The 26,358-nt window shown below is 38.1% G+C and overlaps 2 protein-coding genes across 2 annotated transcripts; one reads left to right on the top strand and one right to left on the bottom strand.

Moving 5' to 3' along the window:
- The first annotated feature begins 124 nt into the window (after positions 1-124).
- LOC104572292 (uncharacterized) lies at positions 125-22,895 on the top strand. The gene is made up of 26 exons (XM_088527396.1): positions 125-288; positions 699-922; positions 1,211-1,375; positions 1,634-1,816; positions 2,052-2,172; positions 3,006-3,119; positions 3,919-4,087; positions 4,295-4,457; positions 4,767-4,955; positions 5,837-6,029; positions 6,219-6,358; positions 7,003-7,140; positions 7,700-7,920; positions 8,426-8,583; positions 9,363-9,590; positions 10,150-10,485; positions 11,183-11,581; positions 11,852-12,022; positions 12,516-12,673; positions 13,170-13,310; positions 13,552-13,690; positions 14,054-14,244; positions 15,050-15,175; positions 15,333-15,513; positions 22,028-22,188; positions 22,803-22,895. The coding sequence occupies exons 1-26, from the start codon at positions 147-149 to the stop codon at positions 22,893-22,895; spliced, it is 4,644 nt and encodes a 1,547-aa protein (XP_088383522.1). The 5' UTR covers positions 125-146.
- A 1,168-nt stretch (positions 22,896-24,063) lies between these two features.
- BTG4 (BTG anti-proliferation factor 4) lies at positions 24,064-25,718 on the bottom strand. Its single transcript, XM_010219428.2, has 4 exons — positions 25,546-25,718; positions 24,789-24,926; positions 24,413-24,608; positions 24,064-24,282 (listed from the first exon to the last, which is right to left on the bottom strand). The coding sequence occupies exons 1-4, from the start codon at positions 25,716-25,718 to the stop codon at positions 24,091-24,093; spliced, it is 699 nt and encodes a 232-aa protein (XP_010217730.1). The 3' UTR covers positions 24,064-24,090.
- Positions 25,719-26,358: the final 640 nt, after the last annotated feature.

Genomic DNA, 26,358 nt, shown 5'->3' with positions numbered 1-26,358 from the left:
AACTTGTATGAATATTTCACACAGATATCAGGATGTTTTAACTTTCACTCTTCATTAAATATCCAGTAGCTGAAAAAGAGCTCTCCTTATGCGCGTGTGTTACTTACCAACATTTACCAAACGGAGTTTCTCTCCGCCGTAGGAGAATGGCTCACATCCTCTTCATTTTCTCCCTTTTCCTCAGCTTGCTTTGTGGTGAAGGAGAGCTGCAACTTCAAAACCATGAGGATTGTCAAAGTGGAATTCACTGCAAAAGAAGAAAAGAGAATATTACACTCTGTCCAGCAGGTATTCCAAAATAATTCATTAGAGGCTGTTAGTTTCTTTGGGATGCTTTTGATTTACATTCTGCTCAATATACTACTACAGGAATACTGAGATAACCAATTAAGTCTGCAAAAATTTGGACTCATTAAGCCTATTTACCATTTACAACAAGTGCATAGCATTCAAATGTTATTGTAATAAGATTCTGCAATCAAAAGACTTCCTTTCTGTACTGTGAAATTAAATATATATGTATATATAGAGAGAGAAACAGGGAGCATATAATTCGGGACACATTTAACTGATTTTGACGTTATGACACAAGTTCCGCTGTATTTGCGTTCTTAAAAAAATGCTGCAACTCATCTAACTAATCTACACAATAATCTACTTGATATGAGAAAAATTCAAGGATTTTTTTTTGTTCAAAGGCTTTTTCTGCCCTGAAAGCAGCATCACACCAGTGCCGTGTCCCCCTGGCACTTTTCGTTCAGAAGGAGCAGCACCGATATCACAGCATTGCTTGACATGCCCAGCGGATTTCTTTAATCCTATACCTGGCCAAAAAGCATGTCTTCCATGTGGCTCACAGGCTGCACAGCCTGCAGAAGGTCAAGATACATGCATCTGCCTTGGGAACGGTCAAGTGTTCCAGGTACAAAAGCAGTCCTGGAAAAACAGTTCAGTTCTCATACATTTCTCTGCCTACTATTCTAGGCTTCAATCTTCACTTCCTTTACCTTGCACAGAGTACTCTACACCATCTTTCCCTCTTCAGAATTGGCAATATTCAGTCCTGCATCTCAGGACTTTGGATATCAAAGTTTCACGTGATCTGTTCAGAAATTGCACCTGGTCGCACCCCTAATGTACGATGCTTAGCCCACGAAGTTGTCTGTATGAGATGGCAGGTTTAGAGAGAAACGTCTGTGTTTTCTTCCAGCCTCGTGATGCCCACTGTACATGCCCTCCAGGTTATTGGAGCTCCTTTGACAATAGAAGACCTTGCATCAGAAAAGTCTATGACGTTTGTAGGGATCCAGCCTCCAGAAATCAGGAAGGACAATGTTTAACCAAGAAAGGATGGGCTCATTACTGCTCAGAAAAGGTATTGAGATTTTAGCATTACTTAAGACCAAGGATTATGTAGTACTTCCCTAAAAATAAATTCCTTAGCTACTTTTCATTAGGCATAGGTAGCATGAGAACCAAGTGTTATTAGCATTTTCACAGGAGGTTTTGCCTCATATTATTTTGCTCTTCTTCAACCTGAAATCGGAAACTCAGATTTCCTTCCTTGCTTAACAAAGCTCCGGCCATTAATTGTCTCCTCCGTTGTTCTTTTATTCCCCCTTTCCTCGTATAGGTTTGTACCATACCTGCAGATTACGAAGGCTATGACAAGGTTCTTGGGCTCTGCATTTGTCAAGCTGACGGTCTGGAAAGTGTGTGCAATTCTCAGTGTAGAAGACAACAAAAAGATATTCTGCAGTTCACTTGTGCAGAAAAAAATGCTCAGCTTTTTATCACTTACAAAAATGGGAGCAAGGTAAAGGATTTCATTTAATTTTACTACAGTCTAGCTGTCTATACTCAAATGCTGCTTTTTAACAATCCTTTAACCAAGAAACCCCCTCATTCTTCTCTTCTGGAAGAGCATAGGAGGAAATAAACAAAAAAGCCTAGACACTTGCATGCACAGTGTGTTTTTTGTAGCTGGCATTACACTGCAGCTGTGGCAATCACAGTAAAAACTTTCTGACCTCTCCTTCTGTTTCTATTAGACTACTGTTTTCTTGAAAGAATTAAGAACAGTTCTGTTACGACTGGCTTTCCCTCCAAATGATGCCTGCAATTCAGAGCAAAGCAAGTCTTCCCAAGCAGTGTACATGGTGAAAACAAGTGGTAAGGAAAAGGTTAAAAACAGCTGCAGTATTAACTGAGTATTAAATGGCTTTTATAAACAACATACCTGTCCTTGCTATTTATAACATGAACAAGCAGCAGTCTTGATGCATATATCCACATAAGCGTGAGGCGATGCAATCTCGACATTTGGTGCAAAATTCATCCCATTCATTTCCAGAACATTTATCTAGGATGGGGAGATTTCTGATATTCCAGGAAAGGACAGCTATTCAGAAATTCCCTCCCACTCCTCTCCCTGAAAATTGTGATTAACAGAGATAAAGAATACCTTTGCCTATCAAGCGACTACCTTCCCAGATCTGTACAGAAAAGCTATACAGATTTTCTCTGGGGTTTTATATTTTAATGTCATTTTACCATATAGAACTGAACATAGCTAATTTTTTGCTATTCTAAAGTTAACCCACAAGCCAAACGCGCTGTTTGCACAACCACATGAAAAATCTAGTAAGAGTAATGGGATGGAAACATTTCACCATGATGTCTCTGCACAGTTTCATTGAGCCGGGACAAGTTAAAGCAGTTACTATCTAAGAACAGCTCTTGCAACACCAAACTAGCCTTAAAGCCTTCAGATAAAGCCCAAGCAATTTAGATCACTGTGCTGGAATAGAAGAAACAGCAAAAGGCACAGTTTTGTTCTGGTTTTGTAAGTTTTTTGAGGGAACTTGGTGAATCAACCCTATATAAAGCAGAAGGAAAGCAAAGTCCACTGTGATAAAAAAAAAAAGAAAGAAAGAAAGAAAAGAAAAAAAAACAAAGAAAAAAAAACAAAACAGAAGTAACCAATGCATTTTATGTCATTTCAGGGAAAGGATTTTTAGGAGTGTATAATCCTGACCCACAAATCTTCCACAGTTTCATTATACTAAATGAGGCTTCATTGCTTCACAAAAGCAGGCCTTCTTCAGCACCACCTGCAGGTAAGGTCTCACATAAAACTACACAATTTATACACAATTTTGCAAAGATTTTCTTGTGCTTTTTCACATCACTGATTTCCAGCACTGATCTAATTAGGCAACAGCAATATTGTACAGAACTCACCATCTTTAGGAGCTTCAAGAAGCTGTTCATACTAAATGCACTGAAGGCGCAGGAAAAACTTTTACATTCCTGAGCTAGGACTCAGGAGGTCTGTGCTCAGAGCCAGGTAGCTACACTACCCAGGAGCCCCCAAAGCTGCCTCTGTCTAGTTCCTGCTTTTTGCCAGGGGCAATACGGAGAGGCTGTGTGAGCAATTGCTGAATACTTCCACCTGCGTGTACAGGTGATAACACCCATGGGTGTAGGGGGAGGACAGAGACCAGGAGCAGCTGCCAGAGCTGAGCTCCCCTGGTTTACATCTATCCTTTGGTTTAATAATGCTAGTGCAGAGATTTGCCCTGACCCTTGGAGGTCAGGACTTTCATTCTTCACATCAAATCTGATAAAACATAAGGGAACAGCTCTCTTATGAAGCCTGCACATTTTGCAAGTAGTGCTGCTCCTTTACCAGATGCATTTCAGTTAAAAAAAAAGAGATGAGGATGTAATGCATAATAACCCAATATCAGGGAAATGCCTGTGGCATATTTATGTTCCACCTCGACCACAGACCTTACTCTGGAAACAAGATTTTAGTCATAAAAATGAACAGGAAATACTGTATCCTGCAGCATTTCTGTAGATAGAAAAATGGCCAGTAATGATCCAAATGTAATGATATCTGTTCTTTTACAGTTAAGCCTGGCCATGAAAACGACAGGTTTTTCTGGCTCGAGGGCCTGAGACCTTCAAATTCCACATCAAAAACAGTATTTACTGGCATCTTAAATCCTATCACATGCATTGATGCTAATGTTACCATCATGTTCATTGTCTCCAAGGAGCATTACCCAATTTATGATGTGTAAGTACAAAAGGCAAAGGTAGAACATAGCTATTGCACGTTTTCTAAAGTTACAGAGAACAGGGCTCTCATTTAAGTGGTACAGATTACAGAGGAACCCCAAGTGCACCTATGGCTAGAGCTCTACTGTAATTATGAAGCAATACGAGAAAAAAAAAAAAAAAAAACGGTGATGGCAAGAACTGACTTCCCTACTTTCCTTCCTAGAAACAATCTGTACAATACAAATGCTGACTTTGACTGGGGGGACTTCCGGAGCCTTGCAGAGGAAGTCAGAGAGGCCTCTTCAAGCTTCCTTCTCTTCCTTTTCCAGTTCCGTCACCCTGGTACCTATGTTTTACAACTGAGTAGCAATCAGCACAAAAAAATGGTTTGTATCCAGGAATCCCGTGCTTACATTTACGTCCCTATCAGTGGAGTATTTCCTGTTCCACAAAATGGTTTGAAATAGAAGGAAATGTTAAGAGTTGCAGTGAGCATCTTTTCATAGCATATTGGTGAATACAGCAGTAAGCATGTGAGTCTGTGTGTGTGTGTGTGTGCGACACATATGAGCCCAAAAGATACAACTGCAACAAGGTTCTGATTCAACATTACAAACAAAGTAACACTTAACATTTAAAATAGCAGACCAAATCTTGTGTAACTTAGCATTTCTATTTATGCTTATTTCATTCAGTATGTTAAGGTCATGCCACTGGGCGGACAGTGTTATGAAGAGGGTCCATTCTTCCCCACAACTCCCAGATATGCTGTACAGGTGGGCATTACAAAAAACCAAGACCTCCTGCTGAAGCCTGACTGGACAGCTATTATTGGATTATTCATGGGACTTCTCATATTTCTTATTGCCTTCCTGCTATTGACTGTAAGTAATAGTTATACAGCATCTCATTTCTCAGGACAAGATTTTGCACCATGAGGAAAGACCAAATCTGTTCCCTTAGGTAGCACCTCAGAGTTGAAAATTAGAATAAACTGTAATTCAACCTCCTGTTTTATAGATAGGGTAAAATTCATCCCTAGGAATTGATCCAACTCCTCTGAAGCTCCAATATGACTACGTGACACAGAGGCCAGTTAGAGGCACTCTACGGATGCATTCATTGCATTCATATTTTCTGGTTCCCTATATCAGACCACAATATTCTCCACAATTCACATCTCTGCAGGAAGAATCAATGAGTGAGCAATTATGCATTTCTTTATGATCTACATGCACCTGCCTCAAATTAGAGGAGAGATGAATCCTAGAAAAATATTATAAAGAACTATTAGTAGTGAATACCCTTCTCCAGCAGTCATTCACATGATAGTCAGTTTGGCACACCGTAGTCAGAAAAAAGTCACACTGACTGCAACATATCTGGAATCAGGTTTGCTATTTTACAGTAAACAAGTGGCAGGGTCCTTCAGACTGTAAATCCCCCCAACAGCCATACCTTAATATTTCACATGTGTCCTGAAATCAGCAGGCTTTTTGTGGAATCAGAATTCTGAAATAATGAGAGCAAATGAGATTTATTCATTCAGCAGATCCAAACAACAGATATCTATTTCCTTCCTGATGGTTTTGGCCTGATCTGTTAAGATTAATAACTCTTCTCTCTTAGAACAGATCACTTGAATTATATTGTTAGAAAGTATAGGACAGGTCCTCATACTGCTTAATGAGTGAATAACATGCGAAACGTAATAAATATGTCAAAATAAGAAGAGAAACTTACTTAGTTTTGTTGTGTTTTGCAGCTTCTTTGTCAGCAACTTAGCTGGTCTCAGAAAGGCATTACCTACCCCATATACCGAAGGCAGCAAATGAAATATAACCTTGACAGATATTCCTCCAATTTATCAACAGTCTTTTCCATTAAAAAACGTCATCCTTGTCTGCAGAACAACGGTAGTCTGGATGCTGACTCTCGCGACACTGGTGAAACAAAAGGTCAGATAACAGAAAGGCTAAACAACAGTTGGTCTACCTGTTTCCAGAGTGCTTGCATATAATGGAGACAGAATCCTATCTCTTATCATGGGCAACGGCCACTAGATTAGAAGTGATTTCCAAAATCATTCTTTGCTCAAAAACACTCTTAAGTGGAGAAATACTAATAAACAAATATCCCTATTTCAGCCTTCTTCTTAAAAAGAGGTAATATTTGGGAACCTGAAGAACAGATAGACCTCGAGTCATTCAACACCAATGTTTTCTTCGAGCTTCTGTTGAGACAGTCTCTGTCAGTCACAACCCATTTGGGTCATTTCAAAGAAGAGGTAAATCGTGTTCAAAGCCTATTCATATATATGCAGAAAGAGCCTAAAACATTTGGCATTGCTTGTTCTCCACTGTTTCAGTAGCCTTCAGCTATTAAGTAGGTAATTTATTTCATTTTTCGTATTCATTTCATTTTTCAATTAATTTCTCTTTTTCCTCTGTAAAATGAGATTAACATGCATTTCCTGGTCAAAAGCTTGAGAACTGTGGATTAAATCCAGGAGTATGAAAGATAAATGAATACGCACCTCATAAATATGGAGTTTCATTATGCTATTTTAATTTTATAATAATGTCACAACTGAAAGCAATGAGATAACTTTTCACAGTCCTAAAGTAAATAAGATAAATCTATATACAAAATTATTCTAACTTCATTTGTAGTTTAGACAGTAGAGGGAGCTGGTTCTACAGCATGCAGTGTAATAGAGGACTAGTGCAAGTGAAATCATGGTACCCTACTCATAAGAAAGCTAGCATTCATGTGTTTTATATTGAAAACTTAGACACTAGTTTTTTTTTTTTTTTTTTTTTTATAATTACATAGGGAGACATGTAGTTTGTACAGATAATTCATTTGTTCAATTCTACTTTTACAGTCATAATTTTGTCACCTTTAACATTCACATTTTTGGAACCTCAGGTGAAAACTATGTATCACAAGCTTACGAGTGAAATATCTCTACTGAAAGAACTTTGGATGACAACACTGAGTATCCCAGAAGGATCTGAGTTTTATGAGAGCACAATCATTGAGAGTTACTCAAAAACCAAGCAGCAGGTAAAGCTCTGTTTGGCATCATTAGAATAAGATAGAATAAAATAGAAATAACCTAGAATAACAAATGAAATCCTCTGTACTCTCTTTTCATAATTTTTCTGCACGGTCATATAAAATTTGTCTTTTGCAGTTGTAGACATTCCTTATTTTCATAGGCTGAAAATCAAGTAACATTCTGTAATATTTGAAATACAATATTCTGAAATACACCCAGCTCATACTCTCACTTGAAAAAATGCATGATACACAGTAAACCGCTGTATCTGCAAAAGCTATGTTTTTCACAAGGATACATTCAAAGTTCTACATCACTTGATTAAAAGAATACTTCATTAGGTTATTCAGACCTGGGTGCATGCTGGTCACTTACATGCTAGATAACTGCAATTATTGCTGTTGTTAGCATGTGAATGTTCAAGTTCAAATGAATGGAGCAGAATGTTTTATATATCTAGTATTTATCTTTTTAATAGAAGGCAGAAAAAAAAAAGCTGCAATCTGTGTTTACATTTGGGTAAAACAAAGAAGAAGAGGTGTTTGCTTTTTATATCTTGCCTAGGCAGAAGAAGAGATGCAGCACAGGAAACAGCTGGCTGCTGAATATGAGGAAAGCATGAACAAACAAATGCACTTACTACACCATGATCTGAAGTGCCAGGAAGAGCATTATGTCATGTTCAATTCTGTCCTGCGAGAAGCAGTGAGATTGATAGAGATGCTGACGAATAAGGTGGCTGGTAGAAAACAACAAACGATATGGTCTCCACTGGAATATCAAAGGTAATACTTATTATTGCAAAATTCTGCTGCAACTTTCTTTTTCCTAGCTAGAAAGCATTTCTGGTGAGTGATTGTGTTGCATATTGATTGGCAACACATGTAGCTGGAAGCTAATTGATGTGACAAGCAGATCATAATTTTTATGTTCTTGTAAAACAAGCATAGAAAATATCAAACAGAGCCGTAAACTCTCAGGAAGCTCCCATCACAATCCAATGGACAAAAAATGTTTTGAAGGTCCTTTTTTATGCCAAATAATTTGTCTCTGGGATATCACGTTAGTTGTAGCTACTGTATCAGCCGTGCACTTACCACTGTCAGCGAGAGAGAAAGAAACAGTAAAGTGTCCTTATCACTGCATTAGCCAAGGCAAATACATTTTGATCTCTCTAAGTGCAAAGGGCAGATTTGCATGTCTATCAAAGTTCTTCCTCTGTGACTCCCTTGAAAATATTTTACCTTACCTTCAAATGGCTAGTGACCATATTTATGCCGTAAATTCCAGCTTGTTAGCCCGGATAGATACTGCAAGCAGCATGATGACAAGCACAGTAATAAAGGAAAGTCACCGCCTCAAAGCATGGGGAGTGCTGGGTGAAGGAATGGGAGCTTACCTTCTTAACAAAACTAAAACCAGGATTCTTATCAAGCAGGAGCTAGCGGGTAACTATAACCTCTATACATTCTTTTTGAAATGATGTGTACAGAAATGTAGGCAGTTGCCTGTAAATGGTTCACAAAAGTATCAGCAATGGAATGAAAAGCGACTATACTTTGAAAAACCATATCCTCATTTAGTTTCCACTAACAACTTACGAATTAAGGGGTTGCTTAAAAAGTAATTGACAGAACTTTTCCATATCTTACTTCTTAGGAAGAATGCCAGATTTGCTTTCATCAAGATCTTTGACTGATAGGCCGGTAACTGCTAGCAGGGTACTTGCTAATCATCCCCTAGCAACAGAGAGGAAATTGAACTACTCTGTAGCTAAATGTCAATAAGTTCAGTTAATTTGTTCCTGTGCATATGTTTGCTTTCTAACATTGTTACACATTTTCATACAATAAAATGCAGCTGGTACCTTGACACTGAGAAAACTCTCATTTTTACCCTCCTAAAAGGTACAAAAATTAAAAAATAAAAATAATTTAAAAAAAGACCTTGGATGTTTGAATGAACACTGAAGACTCTGGCAATAAGATCTCAAATTCTCAAAGCTTATTCCTGAAATATCGATCTTTTTACTCTTACAAGAGTCATCCAGACACTGTAGAGAGAATTGAACACCAATGTGCCAGGAATATTGTAGCTTTTCCCCTGCAGAGAAGCAGAGAACATCTGCAAAAGACAACAGAAAGGCTAGAAAAACCCTTCGCAATCCCATGGGTAGGTGGAGACTCAAAGTTTCTTTTTCTCCCCCTCTCTTGTGCACTGCTTTGAGACTCAAATGGCACTGCCAAAGCACCTGATGTTACCTATATGGATCCTACCACTGGATTGCTAATGCCCAACCCACAACAGTCGATGCTGCTGAATAGCCACTGCCCTGGGCCTGTACCTATCAACCATTTTCTGCATCCTCAAACTGGAAAAGTGCTTCCTGTAGCTGGTAACATTGGTTATGATCCCATCAGATCTAGGCTGGTTTGTGCCGTTGATTTTGCTTCAGGTAAGAGCCACACTGCAATAACTGATTAATGCAATTACTCATATGCAGGGTATAGTTATAGGGGGCGGTACTGGTAAACAAATAAAGAACAGAAGACAAAAAAAAATACAACTCGGCGTACTTGTAGGGATTTTTCACATAACAAAAGAGCAAAACTAAGGGATATCTGTGCCTAGCATTGTACTAGAAGAAATTTCTTTCAGCCTTGCTGTTAATAAGATGTACTACAATGCGCAAGGTTTATATGCCAGGAACTATTTAAATATTCCTTGCTTCCAACAGGTTTCAACCCCTCTGTTCACTGACCTATAGAAACTAGTAAATAATCGGAAACTCTTTGCTTTAAGGAGTGGCCAAAGCAAAATTTAAATTTGAAGAAAAAGAAAAAAAAATAGCTGAGAGAGTACTTTCTTTCACTCATGTAATTCCAAACCTGAATACATATCTTTATAATCAGCCTTCCCTGAAAGCTTCATATTCTCCATGCTGAACTCTAATGCTTACTTGCTGCTAGCATTAGTTCTCACTGTCTTGTTAAATTTCTTGTTTTAACACACAGGTGAGCTTCGCAAGTCTGAAGTGCCCATATTTCCCTATATTCCTTACCCAATTTGTCCCAACACCGGTTTACCTGTGAAGACAAAACTTCCAGCACTACGTCCTGAAAAAATGTTTCACCTGGGAGGACTCATGCTAGACCCAGTGACAGAAATAGAAGTGCCAGTGCTTGCTGTCACAATCCATCCTCACACTGGGCAAAAGCTGTCCGTTGGTGGGACATACCTGAACCCACTTACCGGCACAGTGACGCCTCTGGAGATTGGCGGACCCATGACTGAGCCAGAGGGAGGCAAGATTGTTCCAATACTTGGGGTCAGTTTGGATAACAACACCGGTAAGTGAATATATTCTTCATGCTTCAGTAAAGAGGGTATACACCCTTCACCTTACCTGCCTCTGGGGAATGGAATTTGCCTTTCCTGTAGAACAGGCTATGCATCTTATAGTTTCAACAGACAGATATGCTTCCCCTTTAAGAAACTGAATCTAGTATTTATTCCATTAAAGTCAACACAATTATCCAGAGAAACATTTGAGCTGCCATATTCATTAACTATGACGGAGATTATGGACAGTGATCAGACTCTTAGAGATAGTCCAATTGCTCTGATAAATAATAAAAGTAGCACGAAATACATTATTTAGGGGCTTAGGTGATTAGCAATTCTAGATTTATAGAATGCATTTTCACATATATATGTTCTTTATACTGCACATTATAAGATATACTGCAGTTAAAAAAAGTTGTGGGGACCTTTATCTTTTTTAAAGTAAAAATTGGGAAACTTACTTAAAACATTTTTGACAGACAAATTATTTTATAATCAGTTTTTTAACAGTTTTGAAAAGGTTTTTTTAATGTGTTTAAATAAGTCTATTTGTTTCCCCTGAAGTGATCATTGCACCTTGTTCTGAATGGATAAGGACTGGACCAAAGATAAGGAATGAATAAGGACTTGACAAGTGATGTTATGCTTTTTTTTTTTTTTTTTTTTTTTTTTTCCTCCTCCCCTCCTGTTCCTTGAATACAGGAGAAGTTATACCTGTAGGTGGACTTGTCAGTCCTTGTGGAAACCCAATGCTTCTTGGAGATACCTTCACTGAACCTCTGAGTGGGAAAACAGCTCGGGTATACGGAGCTCATCTTGAGCAAGACAAAGTGCTGCCCCACGCTGGAAGTTACCGAGCAATGTTGGAAGCTGACTGGCTTATATCTCAGACTCATGTAGTGAATGCTGTGAAGCAGTATAAAGAGACAGTTCTGGAAGATGCCTGTTTAGCAGCAGACAAATTGGCAGCACTTAAGGCTTCAATAGAAAATATGAAAAAGTCCTTTACCATTGTATTTTATCATGCAATGCATTGCCTGCAAAGCCTAGAGAGAAAACAGAAAACAGCTTCAAGTCTCAAGAACAATGGTGGTAAATTGGGTAGGTAATAAAACAATCAGTGTTTTAAGGAGTGAAGTTACTGTAAGGGATACTGAAATACATCCATTTGCATCACAGAGTTTGGCCAAACATCAGCACTTCATACTCTTGAAGTTTTTTTTTGTCAAAATAGCCAGACTTAAGAAAAATCTTACCATGAAGCAAGTCAGACAAGTGATATTTGGAAGTGGTAAAAGAAATAATGAGTGTTTCAGTTCATGAAACTTCTCAATTTAATGTTTCACATTTCTCATTGTTTGAACAAACTAGGGATGATCAAATACCCTGGAACAGAGATGTGGATCCCTGCAGTGTTTGGAATGAAAATCCCAGATCCTAGCGGGTCCAGGTTCATGGTGCCAATTCTGGGAATAGACTGTGACTGCAACCCCAGGCAGCCTTCCGTGCTCGCAGGAACTATGGAAGATGCAGACGGAAAAGGTACAGCAAGAAAGAGACAGGGGCTGCTGCACCATCACCAATATTTGTATTACTTTCAGAGTCAGGAAAACAGACTACCAAAACAGATCGTGTACTACTTCAAAAATGAGCAGGAAGTCCCACTATGCATGGTGTGCGCATTCAGAACAAGCAACATCAAATTGCTGCTGAGAATTAGATTGAGACCAAGTCACATGGTGTCTCAAAGCCATTCAAAGATCTAATGTACTCTTCAGAAACTTACTCTGAAGTTCTCAGTGATCTAACAAGCCTGCAAGCAGAGGCTGTTTGAAAGGAAGGTCTGCAACTCCTTATTCCTAAATTCTGCTCTTAGTACATAGCATATACAGATCAGGGAAATCTGGTTTCCCTAGAAAATTTCAAAACATGAATATTAAAATTTAATAAAAGCTGCTCAATAGAGTTGCAGCTGTAATAGTTTAATTCATGATGAAAATGTTAAGGATTGAACTTAATTTTCCTCTATCCACAGGCCTTGTCCCTATTGCTATTGGGGCCAGAACCATAAGTCCTATTACAGGTGAAATTGGGCCTGTTATAGGTGCTCAAACCAATCCCTGGACACACAATGTAATTCCTACAGTTCAGTCCTTAGGAGCCTTACCAAGAGGAGTGACAGATCCAGATCTGGTAACTATAGCTCCAGTAAATCAGCATTACTTACAGATTTGATAACTTTATACACCTAAGAAAATTAAGAAATTTGAACAAGGGTTGATTTTCAACTACTGAGAAGTGATTTCACCCATTCAAGGCCCCACAAATGGTGTTTTCTAACAGCAGGAGGTGAACATTGTACTGACCTCTCCTTTTAAATATCCGTTTTCTCTTGCTTTTATCTCTCCCTTGTTTGTTCTTCTCTTCTTTGTACATTTTATTTCACATACTTCAAGCACCCCAAAACACATATGACATTATAACTTTGGAGACTGAATGTCTAATGGTAAATTGTGGACAAGCACAGGCTTAAAATTGCAAAGCATTGACCTCCCTGTGGCAGCAAAGTTGCATATATATTCTAGAAAGCACTAAAGAAGGATTTCATCATGAGTTTCCATGATGAAGTTCATAATCTTTCTTCACAGCCCTACAAAACTGAGCTGTTATATCTGTCATTGCATTTCAGCTGGACCTTCTGGAAAAGGAAATAAATTTGAGGCAAGCATACTGGCATTGCAGAAAAAAGAAGGAAGAAGAACTTCTTAAAGAGCTCAACTCTCTGTTTCTTTATGTTCTTGATGCTGCAAAAAAAGGAAAAACACAAAAGGTACAGTGTATGCTTTTTGCAATTAGCTTCAAGGTCTTCATAAGTGCTTAAGGCACAATTCATAGTAGTATCAGAAACAGGGACTGCAATCAGTTTATACGCACACATTAAAAAATGAAAGGCTAGGAAAAAGCAATTGCTAAACTAGACAATCTCTTGCTCTTCCCTATTGGAAAGAAACATTGCAACAAATGACTGACAAGTTATCTAAAACTCTCTCTTCTCATCCACTTTTTTACAGATGAAGCACAAGGAAAAAGTGAAAGACACTGAGAAAATATGTCATCTTCTTGAACGGTCCTCTCTGCAGGAAGCTGAGAGAAGAACCTCAAAATATTTCAGCAGCCAACTGGGAACTGAATTATCCTTCCTATGCAAAGGTATAACAGCTTACTCAAACAGAAAAGAGGCTGTATGTCATTTTCATTTCAGTCACTTCCTTTGTCACGTCTTCACCAGCCTTACTGAAAACCCATGTCCTCCTGGAGCAAGACAATATAGAAGTAGGATCTGGGTGATCACTTGGGCTGTTCTAAAAGCTGAAAATGGAGCTCATTTCGAAGACATGTTGCTTTTTGCAAAAGATTATGGAATCAAGTGAACAAAAAAAATTCAATTTAATCCAGAACCTTGCATCCATATAAGACATTCTGTAGCTCCTCACACAAATATTACTTCAGAACTGCTCTGAGTTTCCAATTGATTATCATTTGGGAGCTACCGCTAACATGTGCTCTTTATAGTTGACAGAGATGAAAAAGAACAAGAAATACAGGTTCTGATGGAGATCAGAAAGGCACTGGAAAAGCTGATGCAGTTCACGAAAAAAATGCAGCTGCAAGAAGACCGAATACAAATGCAGCTGACAGAGAAAGAACAGGAAGGGAATCACTTCTTGAACGCTGAGACAGTAACAAATCTGAAGTTCAGAAAGGTGAGGTCGCTGCTGGCTTGGACTCACTGGCTTCAATCTACAGAAGGTTTACCTTAAAGAAAGATGTTAGATGACCTGACAAAAATGCTGTTTTATTTTCCTCAGTGGAACAGGAGCTGAGCAGTCACTGTCAGAATATAAATGAAACCTACAACATCAAATCATAGCTGTTAAAGCTGAAATAGATCTAGGAGATCATGAAGCACAGCTATCCTGGAATGCAGTACATGTGTGATCTAGACAAAATATTTGTGCACTGAATTTCTCTGCCTGTACTCTTCATTCGTCAGAGAATGCTAAGAAAAGCCTAAACCCTATTAAGTCTTTCATATGGATAAGGATTCTTGTATGGATAATTTGAAAACACTGCCAGGGCTTCTCCAAATGTTTCCTAGTACTACAGAGACCACATTTATCTGTGCCATGACCCAGTGCAATCCCAGCTGAACTAAACGCTAAAGTTTTCTCTTGACTGAACAGGTACCAGGCAGGCTCTGCTGACATTCAGTTTTAGCTTGTCTATTCACAACTTATTTGATCCTAATATCTTTTAGACACATGCAGACTAATCGCATCATGTGGTCAAGCTGTCCTATTTATTTCCTCCACTATTCCTTTTCCATTAGTCCTTTAGGTAACTTACCCATTTTTCATTCATTCTTTAATTTGTTGTGCCCTAGCACAGTATAACAGTTACATCAGCTTTATAGCTGTTATCATACTAGATTCTGTGTAAAGAAGAACATACATGTCAGGATTTCCAATTCACTTGAAATATGTTCATATTTCATAACATTTATTTCAGGTCATACTTGCCTTAGCCTCTGAGTTTCAGGAATGCATACTGAAACAACAAGCCAAGGTGGAGACTGCATACGCCAAACTGGAATACGTGAGGGACTGGTCAACAATCCAGACCCAGCAGGCAAAGGTATTTATTTCACCTTGAGGCATTGCACAAGATGGTAAGAAAGAGCAGCACAGAGTTTTCCTGAGAAGGCAAACAATGCCAGGATACTTTCTCAGCTGTATTTATGATAAACATTAAATGCAAGTTGCAGGTATTGCATTTCTCTGTTCCGTTTCAGGTGCTTTTCTCTGGGTCACGACAGTGTTTTGAGAACTATCAGACGGCCATGTTTTATGGCATTATTGGGTTGCCACATGGTTCAGGCAAGATCATCCATCAAAAACTGATCCCACTACTCAAGTCTGTGGTTTATATGCTGGAGGAAAATAGCAGAAGTATAATATCACCTGAGACACCAGGTAAGAAAGAAGATAAAGGTGCTGTTAGTTATCTTCTTGTATTCTGGCCTTGGCTGGGACCTTTCTACTTCCAAGTACCAGAAAGAAAGATGCAGCCATCAAACAGCAGAAAATGAAGCCTCACTCAGTTTTCTAAGTATTAAAAATCTCCTTTGACTTAAGCTCTGAACCCCTTATCATTTACATAGACTTGCTGCATGATGGGATAATTCCTAAAACAATTTGTAATTCTATATTCTCTTTTATTCTAAGCCTCACAAAATAATTAATGCCTTTATTTTTTTTTTTTTTTGGCAAACTGTACTATTCATCATCATCTCCCTACTCAGGGTGTTCCTATATGTATAAACGCAATTTCATTAGACCATTCAATTATAGGCTCAAAGGCAGTTAAATCTCAAAGGAAAGACCATAAGGAAAGCACGGCACAAAATTTCATTTCCTGCATTTTCCATGCATTGGATATTCTGAGCAGCCATAATTTTTGATGGACCACTATCTGCAAGGTTCCAGTCTGCATCAACACCATTTCAAAGGTCTTCACACACAATGTCTTCATTAATACCAAATCTAGTCATGTTATAACTTATTTGGCAGACTGGTATCTTTACAGAAATACACAGTCAGTAAATAAGAATTCAGCAGGGATACTGCCTGAGGAAATAACCACCAAGCATTTAGCCTTGTAATTGCTATCAAATATTTCAGTGAATTAGGGGTGCAATAACAATAGCCTTACAATGTTGTTACTACTTTTCCATCTTCTTTTAATCACTTCTAGATCGCTTGAGAAAAGATTTGATAATTTAAGGTAAACTTGGGAAGCATTCCAAGAAGCCTGTGAATTTGTCAGCACTTTAGAAATAATTAGTGATTATTTAAATAAAAAGACTCTATTAAAATAACTAATACACAGAATTAAAAGGTCATTTTTCTTTCTTAGCCAATATTGATTTGCATTTCAGGAAAAGCTTGTGCATTTTGACCATTTCCAGCAAAACTGAGGGCAGATATAATCACCATAATATTTCCAGTATGAGAATGTGATATAGGAAATCATCAGTTGTACTTTGACTCCAGTATTCTAGCACTGGAGATTACTAACATAAATGAAGACAACCAGAATTACAAGATGAAGCTTCAACCCTCTTACCCTTAAAATAATTTCCATTAGTATCCCTGTATCAGCTGCAGCTACCGCTTGATATATCTGTCTGCAACAGAACACTAATTGACTAGTATACTCTTGTATAGGATTGTTTTCCATCTATTCATTTGTACTTCGAGACAGATTCACAACATTGGAAATGACTCTCTGGATATGCAGTAAAAAGATCCTATTGAGTTAAAGTTTATATGACATTGAAGTTGATTCGCAGTTGAAGAGAGACAAGTTATTTCTTTTCTAAACAAAACTTCCTTTCTCAGTGAGCAATATAAACATTTTCAGAGTTCTCATATCCATTTGATGAAAACCTCATAGGAAAAATTTACAAGCAGATACACAGGGGTTTGTTTATGTTTGTTTTTGTTAGAAATATGCATTTATTTTATAAAATACTCTTTTGGAGATGTATAACTAAAATGGACTGATGACTGACCTTTAAGAGGGCCATTTGGTTTCTTTCTGGCCTAGAAGGCTACTGCTAATTTAATACTGAAAACTACTGAATTCCCTAGGAATTGTGCACAACAGTTTGAGTAATGGTTCCTAAGTAAATGTAAAGAATCTATCTGGATTCCTCTACAGGCTACTCATCAAGAAGCACTTTAAGAGCATCTGCTTCTCATTCAGTGGCATTAAGAACTGAAACCAGTCAGGAAAATGCTTCAGCTTCCACAGGATCATCTCTTCTGCCCACTTTACATTCAGCGAGGATCAGACATTTAAAACAAGAAATCCAGACAAGGTGAGAAATAGTTGTTTAATTCTCCCAGCATTTTTCTCAGGAAAAGTATTCCTTGCAGATTCTTTAAAGGGGTTATACTGGGATTCTGTGGGTGGCTCATACCTGTTTCAGCAAGCTGTCTACCATGCAATCTTTATTCATGTGGCAAATGCCTCATAGTAATAACTGTATACAACATGGTGATTTTACTTCATTCCTGCCTCATGTATATCTGGTGATAGGTTTGTCTTAGAGAAGCACGCTTGTGAACTGGCACTTCTGGAGCTAACCCTCCTGATGGAAGAAATAAATGCAATCTGTTACTTTTGTGAATCTTCCAAAGCTAAGGAAAAGGAAGACCAGAGGGGAAATTGGGTAAGGCTAGCACTGTGTTGGAGTGTCCATCAGAGTAAAATAAAGCTTTCTGTTTCTTTTCAGGTTGTGTTCAGTTTTAACCATATCACATCAGAAGTGAAAGCTGACTCAAAAGGAAGTTTCTTGAATAAAGCAATCTTCTGTTTTGACCATTGCAAAAGCAATACAGAAAAATGAAATTTCCTTCTCAATGTTTAGGAACAAAAATCAGTGGCCTGTTTCTCAGTAGCTCTTGTGTACTTCATTTGCTAGCAAATCAGTCTACTTCTGTTACTTAAATGAGTTTGGACATCTAATTTATGGCTATGATTTATGGTATAACTATGTTTTTAGGAGATAAAGAGGAGTAAAGAAACAGAAGCTACCAGCAAGGACGACACATTTCTAAAAGAACTGTCAGAACATCACCCCCACACTGAACAAACTCTCTGCCAGAAACATTTGGAACAAATCAAATGCTCAGGCCTCAACCAGGATTTAGCAGCACCCAAACAGAGCCTACATTTTCTGGAAGAAATTCTGCACAACTTGTCAGTTTGTCATCCTGTTTTACAGATCCCAGATTCTAATATCACTGAACAAGAAGTGAGCTTAAAGCATTTTATTTATGCTTCTCCTGACACTATTATCTCATTGCTTTGCAAGAATGAATGTGATCTTGATTGAATGGTACAAATGAGCTCTAGGCATTATGGAGGTGGCTGTATTTTCAGAGAAGCTAAAGTCAGAACCATTCCATACTCTAGATCTCCCTGTACTGGACTAGGTATTTTATTGCCTCAGTACGGGTTGAGAAACATGTTCTTTATCAAAGAACAAGAACTTCAAGTTAAAACTGGCCTCACTAGTAAAAGTCTGCATCCAGGAGAAGGTGATATTAAAAATAAATCGCTTTTTTATACAGAAAATGTCCTAATTTGCATCGCTACTGTTATTCTAGAAAAAATTCTATTCTCCAAGTACCACCCCTTCCAGAACAAAACCTGGGTCTTATTTTCTTTTTTGGCCCTTCTCCTGTAGTCTGTGGATCAAGATAACATCACAGCCAATGAACTGCAGAAATTCAGAGAGCAGAAAATAAGAAAACTGAAGGATCAGCTTAAAGTCTTCCTGGGAAATAAAAGAGCAGAGAAGAGTACCTCAAGTAATTTTGACCCACTGCAGGTCAGAAAACAGTAGATCACAGTAGCTATATAGGCTGCATCATATACATGATATATAGCATTAATGAAATAATGCTAATGAGACAATAACTGCAGCTATGTTAGGTTGTTAGGTCATTTATGATTTGTACCATGAGATTCGTAATAAATATACTAAGACAATGGTTTGAAGATAAAGATTAGTAATGTCTTATTTTACATAGGGAAGGCATGTGAAGATTCTCTCTTCCTAAACAAAGCATGTACTTCCTGAGAAATCCACTCTAGGAGGTAAAGCCCTGCTGGAGGTCTATATATTTCATTCTTAATACTTTTTCTGCAAATAGAGCAATGCAAGGGAGCAGAAATTTCTAAAGTACAAAACCTAGACTTATATCAGAGTGGTAGTAAAAGGTCACATAAAACTAAATTGCATTAGCAAAAGCAAAATACCCATTGTATTCTTTTATAAACACTTACTTTTTTATCTCCTCATTTTAAATTTGCAGAACCTAGCGAAACGATACAGTGAAGCACAATCCTTCTTAGGGAAGGATTTTCATCCAGATTTGGAAGAGCTGAGAATAAGACTAGAAGAAGGAAAAGAAGGAGACACACAGCAGAATAACAATTCCCTGTCATCCATCACTGAGTCTTCCTGGATTCCAGGGATACACCAAGAGGCAGATGACCAGCTGCTATTATCCCTGACTAAGAGTAGGTCTGATTTGTCAGAGGAAATTCAACTGATTCATCATTCTCCACTAATGCTGACATTTCCCGAGCAGGGGGCATTCATGCTTTCGAAATGGAACAAACAGGGAAAAGGCAGGGTGGATCAGACTAAATTAAAAATATAGAATGAGGAAGGTTTTAGTGATTCTTGGGGTGAAGTAGGGGGCAAAAAGCCAGTCCCATTTTCCTAACTAAGCATCAGTAGAAGAATACCTTAAACAGTCCTAATAATTAAGCAAGCAATACTGAGGAGTTTAGGCTAAAAGGGCATCTTCAGATTCGGTGATGACAAATTTTTGATACTCTCAAGTCACAGACATCACGTAAAAAGGAATACTTACATGGACGCTCGCTTTCTCTAGGTCACAAATAAAATTAAACGTCTTACCCAGATGATCTGCATGATGCAGCCACAGAGCTAAAGTTATTCCCATCTTTAGGGTCAAGAAGCTTCTAACCTTTCTGCTTGAAAAACCAGCAGCTACTTGATAGGCCCCAGAGTATCCTCCTCTTTGGATTGAAAACCAAGATTTTATTGGGAGTAGGTGAATTACCACATGTGATCAATTCCCTAAAGTTTCTGAGTCTTTTCCGACCCCTTCTGTATGAAACAAGCAGCTGTTGATTTTCTCAGCAGCTTGAATAAGTGGATTATAGCACATTCCTTAAATTCATCTGAACACACAAAACAAAATTAACATCTGATTTGAAACACTGCTATCTGAAACAAAGGACAAACTATTTCTCCGTGCATCCAAAACTGAAGTTATAAAATGCTGAGTGCATCAGGTAGTCCAGCTGGCCTCATTCCTCTAATCTCCTTGTGAGTAATTCACAGAGTTTCCTTAACAGCAAATGGGCTGTATGATCCACCAAATACCTAAACCCCAAAGACAGACTTCCCTATCCAGTCTATTGGAGATATTCCAATATACTTCCATACTTTTAGACTGCCTCTAAAATCAGAAATTGCTCAACAAGACCAACTTTTATTCCTAATAGTTGATTTTGAACTGATTACTTGCCCCCCTTCTTTACAGAAAAGCCATGAGTACTGTATGGAACAAGAAGAGGAAGGCGCACAGACCTCTAAGGGATTCTTTGCAGTTGTTGACTAGGGTGTAGTGGTCTCACAGATATCAAGGTTCTGAAGCAGTCAGGACACCTGATGGCATCCAGAATTGTTGTGCTGAATCTACACTTCACACCTCCTCCTATGTATGGTAAACATGTTAAACCAGTTTCTTAGCTACTGCCTGACTAACAGATAAACCTTAACTGATCTCTAGAGGGCTTTTCTTTCTCCCAGCTCTTTTACTTCGGTGTGTCAACTCATCAAAAGTCCTATGATAACTGAATAAGTAACTTGCCTCTGTTATGTAGCAGGAGTAGAGCTCTTATAGCAAGACAGATGTTGTGGTTGGAGCATTTAAATACAGCTAAAAGTTGCAATTTTATGTTACTTTTTTCCATTAATTCTGATGAAATAGGGAATTTTAATCTAAATAGTGACATGCTATGCAAGTTTAAAGGCAGATAATTGATTTCTTTTACTATTAAGAAAGCAATAGCAAAAAACACCTTATTAAGAAAGAAAAAGCCACTGCCAGGAGCTTTCTGGAAGCAGTCCAAGCAAAAACTACCAGCATGAGAAATAATTGTTTGAATGTTACATAATTCCTTTTTTCCCACTATGCAAAATTTATATTTGCTCAAATAAAGATGTTAAGAGATGATAATTTCAGAAAGTAGTATTGTGGGTATACAGGTGGTGGTAAAACTAAGCATACAGAAGCTTCCTGTGTCCTTGTTCCTTGGAAAAACATCAGTAATGAGTTCAACTCTTGCATCAGCAGCTTAACTAGTGGTAAATCATATTCTGAACAACAGCATATCTAACCTTTTCTAGTTGAGCTCCAATGTAATGCAAAGCTTTGTTTCAGCATTGAGGGAACCATAAACTGTTTGCTGCAATAACAAACAACTTAAAGTTATTCTCCTCTATGGAGTAATTGCTCTACCAGTGCAGGAGAAAGTCTTAGCAATCATACCCCGGCTTCCCTAACGATGGAGCATGCCCCACAAGTAACCTCACTTTTCAAGGCCGTGATTAATTAAAAATTCACCTAGGAAGAGTGGAATGCTAATGGTCATCTAAGGCTGAAGACTTAAGGTTGAGACTGACTCATGTAGGAATTCAGACTACATAACTAACACCTCTTTTTACAGAAAATAATTTGTTTTAATTGTTTAAATTGAGACTTCCAGGCCATTGTGCATTCAAATTGCTGTATTCCCCCTAGACAGACAAAAACAAAATAAAAAGCAAGTAGTAGTGAAATGCCTTTTTTCCTCCCACCTCTGTCTCTTCAGAGGGGATAAGTTCAGCACACTCTTTTCAGGACATACTGGATTCCTTGATGACTTGTGGCAGAGAACTAACCACTGTCCACTCTGCAGCCCTTTCTGCAAGGGAGTTTGTCATATATCAATATGACATCGCCATCCTACAGCTCCTCAGACTTCACATGGATGTAAGTTTAAGATACTGATATTTTGTGATCAGTGCTTCCAGAAGAAAACAGACCTCCAATCAGCCTGCAGTATGTGATCAATCTATCACTTTTAAGACAAGATCAAGTAGAAAATGATCAGTCTGGAAAATAAGAAATTACTTAATTTCATTATGTTTGCTATAATATCTTTGTATGTATTCAGTAGGTCAGTTTATCCCTACACAATTAGGGCAGGAATAAATATTTCTTTTGAGATCTGGAGCAAGCAGTCATTACTTGTCTCTATACAGTTTTTAGTGCACTACAGTGCTAATCTAGGTAAAGCCTCTAGGACTTCTCATAACTATATGAAATAATAAAAAAAATAAGAGGGACTAGCAGCCAGAGCACCAGGGCTAGAGTATACTTTCATTTACTTAATTAGGAAACTGGCAAGATGAAGTGATGTGATATACTAAGGATTTTTTTTTTAAAAAAAAGTCTCAATTTTCATGTGGTATTTGTTGGCTCTATGTATTCACTGCAAATCAAAGCTGACATTTAAATGAATTTATATCCCATTAATTCCTCTTACTTTGCAGATCTCAAGTGTATTCACATTTTTACAGAAGCAATTTTTCTTCCCTCTGTAGGCTCCAGAAATTAACCTGTGTGTTGCCTCCAGCATACCTCTCAGTAATGCTACAGGCAATGCCTTCAGATACTCCTTCTTTTATCAGGGTTAAGTTCATACTCAGCCAGCTTGCTTAGTCTTTTCATGTTCATTTAGCTGTGGAACTAGGAAGTAATGTTTTATATGTTTATAAATCAAGGTATGCTTGATGCTTTCTATAAAAGATATCAATAGAGGAACCAACTCAAGTGCCATGTTCCAGAGGGCTGTAAGCACATTGTTCAGGCCTAAGATATTGACTATGAATGTTTAATACGGGGATCATCCCCATAGCACATATACTGAACTAATTCTCATTCTGCAGTCCTTCCTGTCCAAATTCCACCACTCCCATATCTATCCAACTCTGCAAGTTGCCTTTATGCAAGTCATACAACAATATATCAACATTTCACTTGCTCAGAAAATAGTAAGTCAAAAGATTTTGTAGCTTTATCTGCTTTTACCATTGTGGAATACTGATTGAAAAAATCTGTGTTATGATTCTGTTACAGAGCCTTAATTGTCTAAAAGGATAGAATACAAGAAAGCTTTAGATTTCTCAAAGGAAGTGAAATTTAACTATGTTTGAGTGAGTAAACACATATTCCCTGTGAGGATTGATAATAATGTTATTTTGCCCTGTGAATGTTCCCCCATAGTCTTCAGACTAGATCTAACTTCCCCACAAATTAAAATCAACCATTGCAAGAATCACACTGACTGATCAGAAAACTTCTGTGCCTTTTCCTCATACCAGTATATTTTTTCTTTTTTTTTGGACTTAAGTCCTCTCAACTGAAAACCCATGAGATTCTGCTTGTTATGCATAGAGGTTTTTCCCCCCTCCACCCCTCACACTGCAATTTACTAAGCCTGACTTTACTATCTTTGCCAGAAGGAAGAAGACTTTCCAAGTAAAAGAGAATGTTTTTCCTTCCTTGACTTGCTTCTGCTATTGCCTAACATGGCTTTAAGCTCCCTTCATGACACTGTTAGCAGATCAGACAGCTCTTAAAAACACATGAGTAGATTTATTGATATCTGCATTTCCTTTTTAACTTACAAATAGAATCTTACAGATGAATTTTCAATCTTAGATTAACATTAATAAAACATTAAAATGGTTACATAATAAAACCCTACTATTTCAAACACACAAGACAGAATGAGTGCTTTTTATATCATTTATGCAATCTCAGGGCCAGCCTTCATCCTGTACCATAGTTAAGTGTTTTCAACTGCCTGTAACAGGTGGAGCCACAGTTCTACCGCTTGGTATTGATCCAATGGTATCTATCAATACGCGGTCCTGTGAAAGCAACTGTTGGCCTGTGGACTCTGTAACCCCTCTGCTGGGCATAGTATGAGCCTGCCTGAGGAAGCCCGTCAGTCATATATGCCTTCCTATGAAGATACTGAGACCAGGTCTGTATGGGTGGCTTGCAGAAGTCATTGAACTACATAGCAAAAAATAAAGAGACTGTTATAACTTTCTGGAGTATAAAGGCAGACTGGTCTGACCAGTCATTAGCCTAGTGCATACCTCCAAGCCTCCAGCTCTTGGCAACAGCATTAGCACACGCTTACCTGATAGACGCTGTTGGGGTTGCTGACAGTAGGGATAGTTTTTGGCTCCCTATTGAAGCCCTCTTCATCTGAAGAGGTGCCAGAATGGCAGTCCAGTGCTGCTCTATCAACAGCATAGCTGATCTGCTGAGGAAGCTCTCGGTTCTCTTCTCCTTCAAAGTGAGCAATTGTGAAGGGCCGGTTCTTCTCACCATATCTGAAAGTAACTGCATTTGTGTAATACAGCTCTGCGATGGAAGTACAGACTTCTGCTACCACAAGCACTAATTACGAAACATACCCCCAGACATTAGGTCTCTAGTAATAGGCTTAAAGGATTAAGTTCCTACTAGTGCACTTGACAGGTACTATCTCTAACTACAGCTTCACAGCTCACCTGCAACATACTTCAAAAGGATCAACCCATAGTGTCATCTCTTTCGGCAAGCCAAGATTATTGAAGTCCACATTGCTCTCCACACAAGCTTGCTCCAGCAGTGGATCTCTCCTTTGATGTTTGTTTATCCTTATACACCTATGTAGGAGTACAAGTGCAGGTGGAAAGTAACATTTCACTGCAGCTACACAAGCTCAGCCCATACATGAGTATATTCAAATTCAGTAATTATCTTCTCTCAGCTAGCCTATTGATTCAAGGTCTCAGTTACAGCCTTAACCAGCTGTCAGCCAAAGAGGAGCTACTTTATAAATCCAGAGAAAAATTTAACAATGCAGCAGCTCACTTCAGAGGTCATTATTAGAGAGGTAAGTATGAGAATTTCTGGGTTCAGTTCAGGACTACTCAATTTCTACATTCAAGCAGTCATTCAGCTACTCAGTTATGTTACATCCATTGCTTCCTGCTCTCAGTCTTCCACCTCAGCTTCCTAGCTGCATACAGACACATATGAAAGCACATTTGTAGAGCCACTTTCAATTTAAGTGCATCTTTAACTGTTAAAAGATTTTCTTTCCCATCAAGCTGTACAAGGAGGTCAGTAGCTCTCTAGAGGTTTCACCTCACTACATTTTCCACTGAACTCTTGGTTGTTTCCATTGTCAAGTCTCCAGAAATAGAAAATATCCTCACTACAGCTTAATTTTTTCAAATCAAAGTTGCAGTCCTCCCCACAACCTTCTAGCAGGAGTCTTACCTGAAGGCTTGTCCTCTGGATGGATTGTCCAGGTACCAATGATCCTTATATTTTTCAAAGAGTAAGGTTGTCAGTTTAGCCGCAAACTTCTCCATTTTTCTTTTGCTCAGTTTGTCTTGCCTTTTTACTAGCCTTGTGATGAAGAAGACTGTGGCAGCAATTTCATCTTTCATTTTAAATTGAAGTGCACAAGGTGCTTGAGCTGTTGAATAGTTATCGGTAAATAAGACACTACTCCAGAGATATTTAACAACATTAAGGTACTATCAAGTTTCAAAGATAAATGTTGCTGAACCTTCCTCAGCTAGGCCAGATAGGGTCTAGGTATTCTGGATAGATTTAGACAGACAGCATATTGCCAAATAGCTGATGATTTCAGTTCTGAGTAATGAACTCAGATTAATGCATTACTGGAAGACACTCACACTAAGCTGAGTATTAGGATATATAATATAGGAACCATTACAGAATGCTTCCTATAATTTACATATCAGAACAAAAAAACAGCAGTTCTCATACATACTTCTTTAAAAAAGAAGTAATGAACATTACCTTCTCAAGCCACAATTAATAAAAGTCTCTACAATTTTTAAAGAAACAACAAACTACTTTTAATATCACAAGAGCCAATAAAATCCACCAAAAAACACAGGAAGAAAGGAAGAAAAAGAAGAAAAAAAAAAAAAAACCTTAACTCCCTTTTCAGGGTAACTTACCTAGGGTTTATATAGAACTGGAAATCAGGTGGCCCTTAGGAAAGCAACAATATTCAGGTGCACTGCATTAAATTGACCAACAGGCTGGTTTCAAAGC

Source organism: Tinamus guttatus, unplaced genomic scaffold (assembly GCF_059628265.1).
Source record: "Tinamus guttatus ecotype Peru unplaced genomic scaffold, ASM5962826v1 Tinamus_guttatus_pri_ptg000284l, whole genome shotgun sequence".
NCBI lineage: Eukaryota > Metazoa > Chordata > Aves > Tinamiformes > Tinamidae > Tinamus > Tinamus guttatus.
The sequence above is the reverse complement of the archived record's forward strand: the minus strand, read 5'-3'. Positions and strand labels throughout refer to the sequence as shown.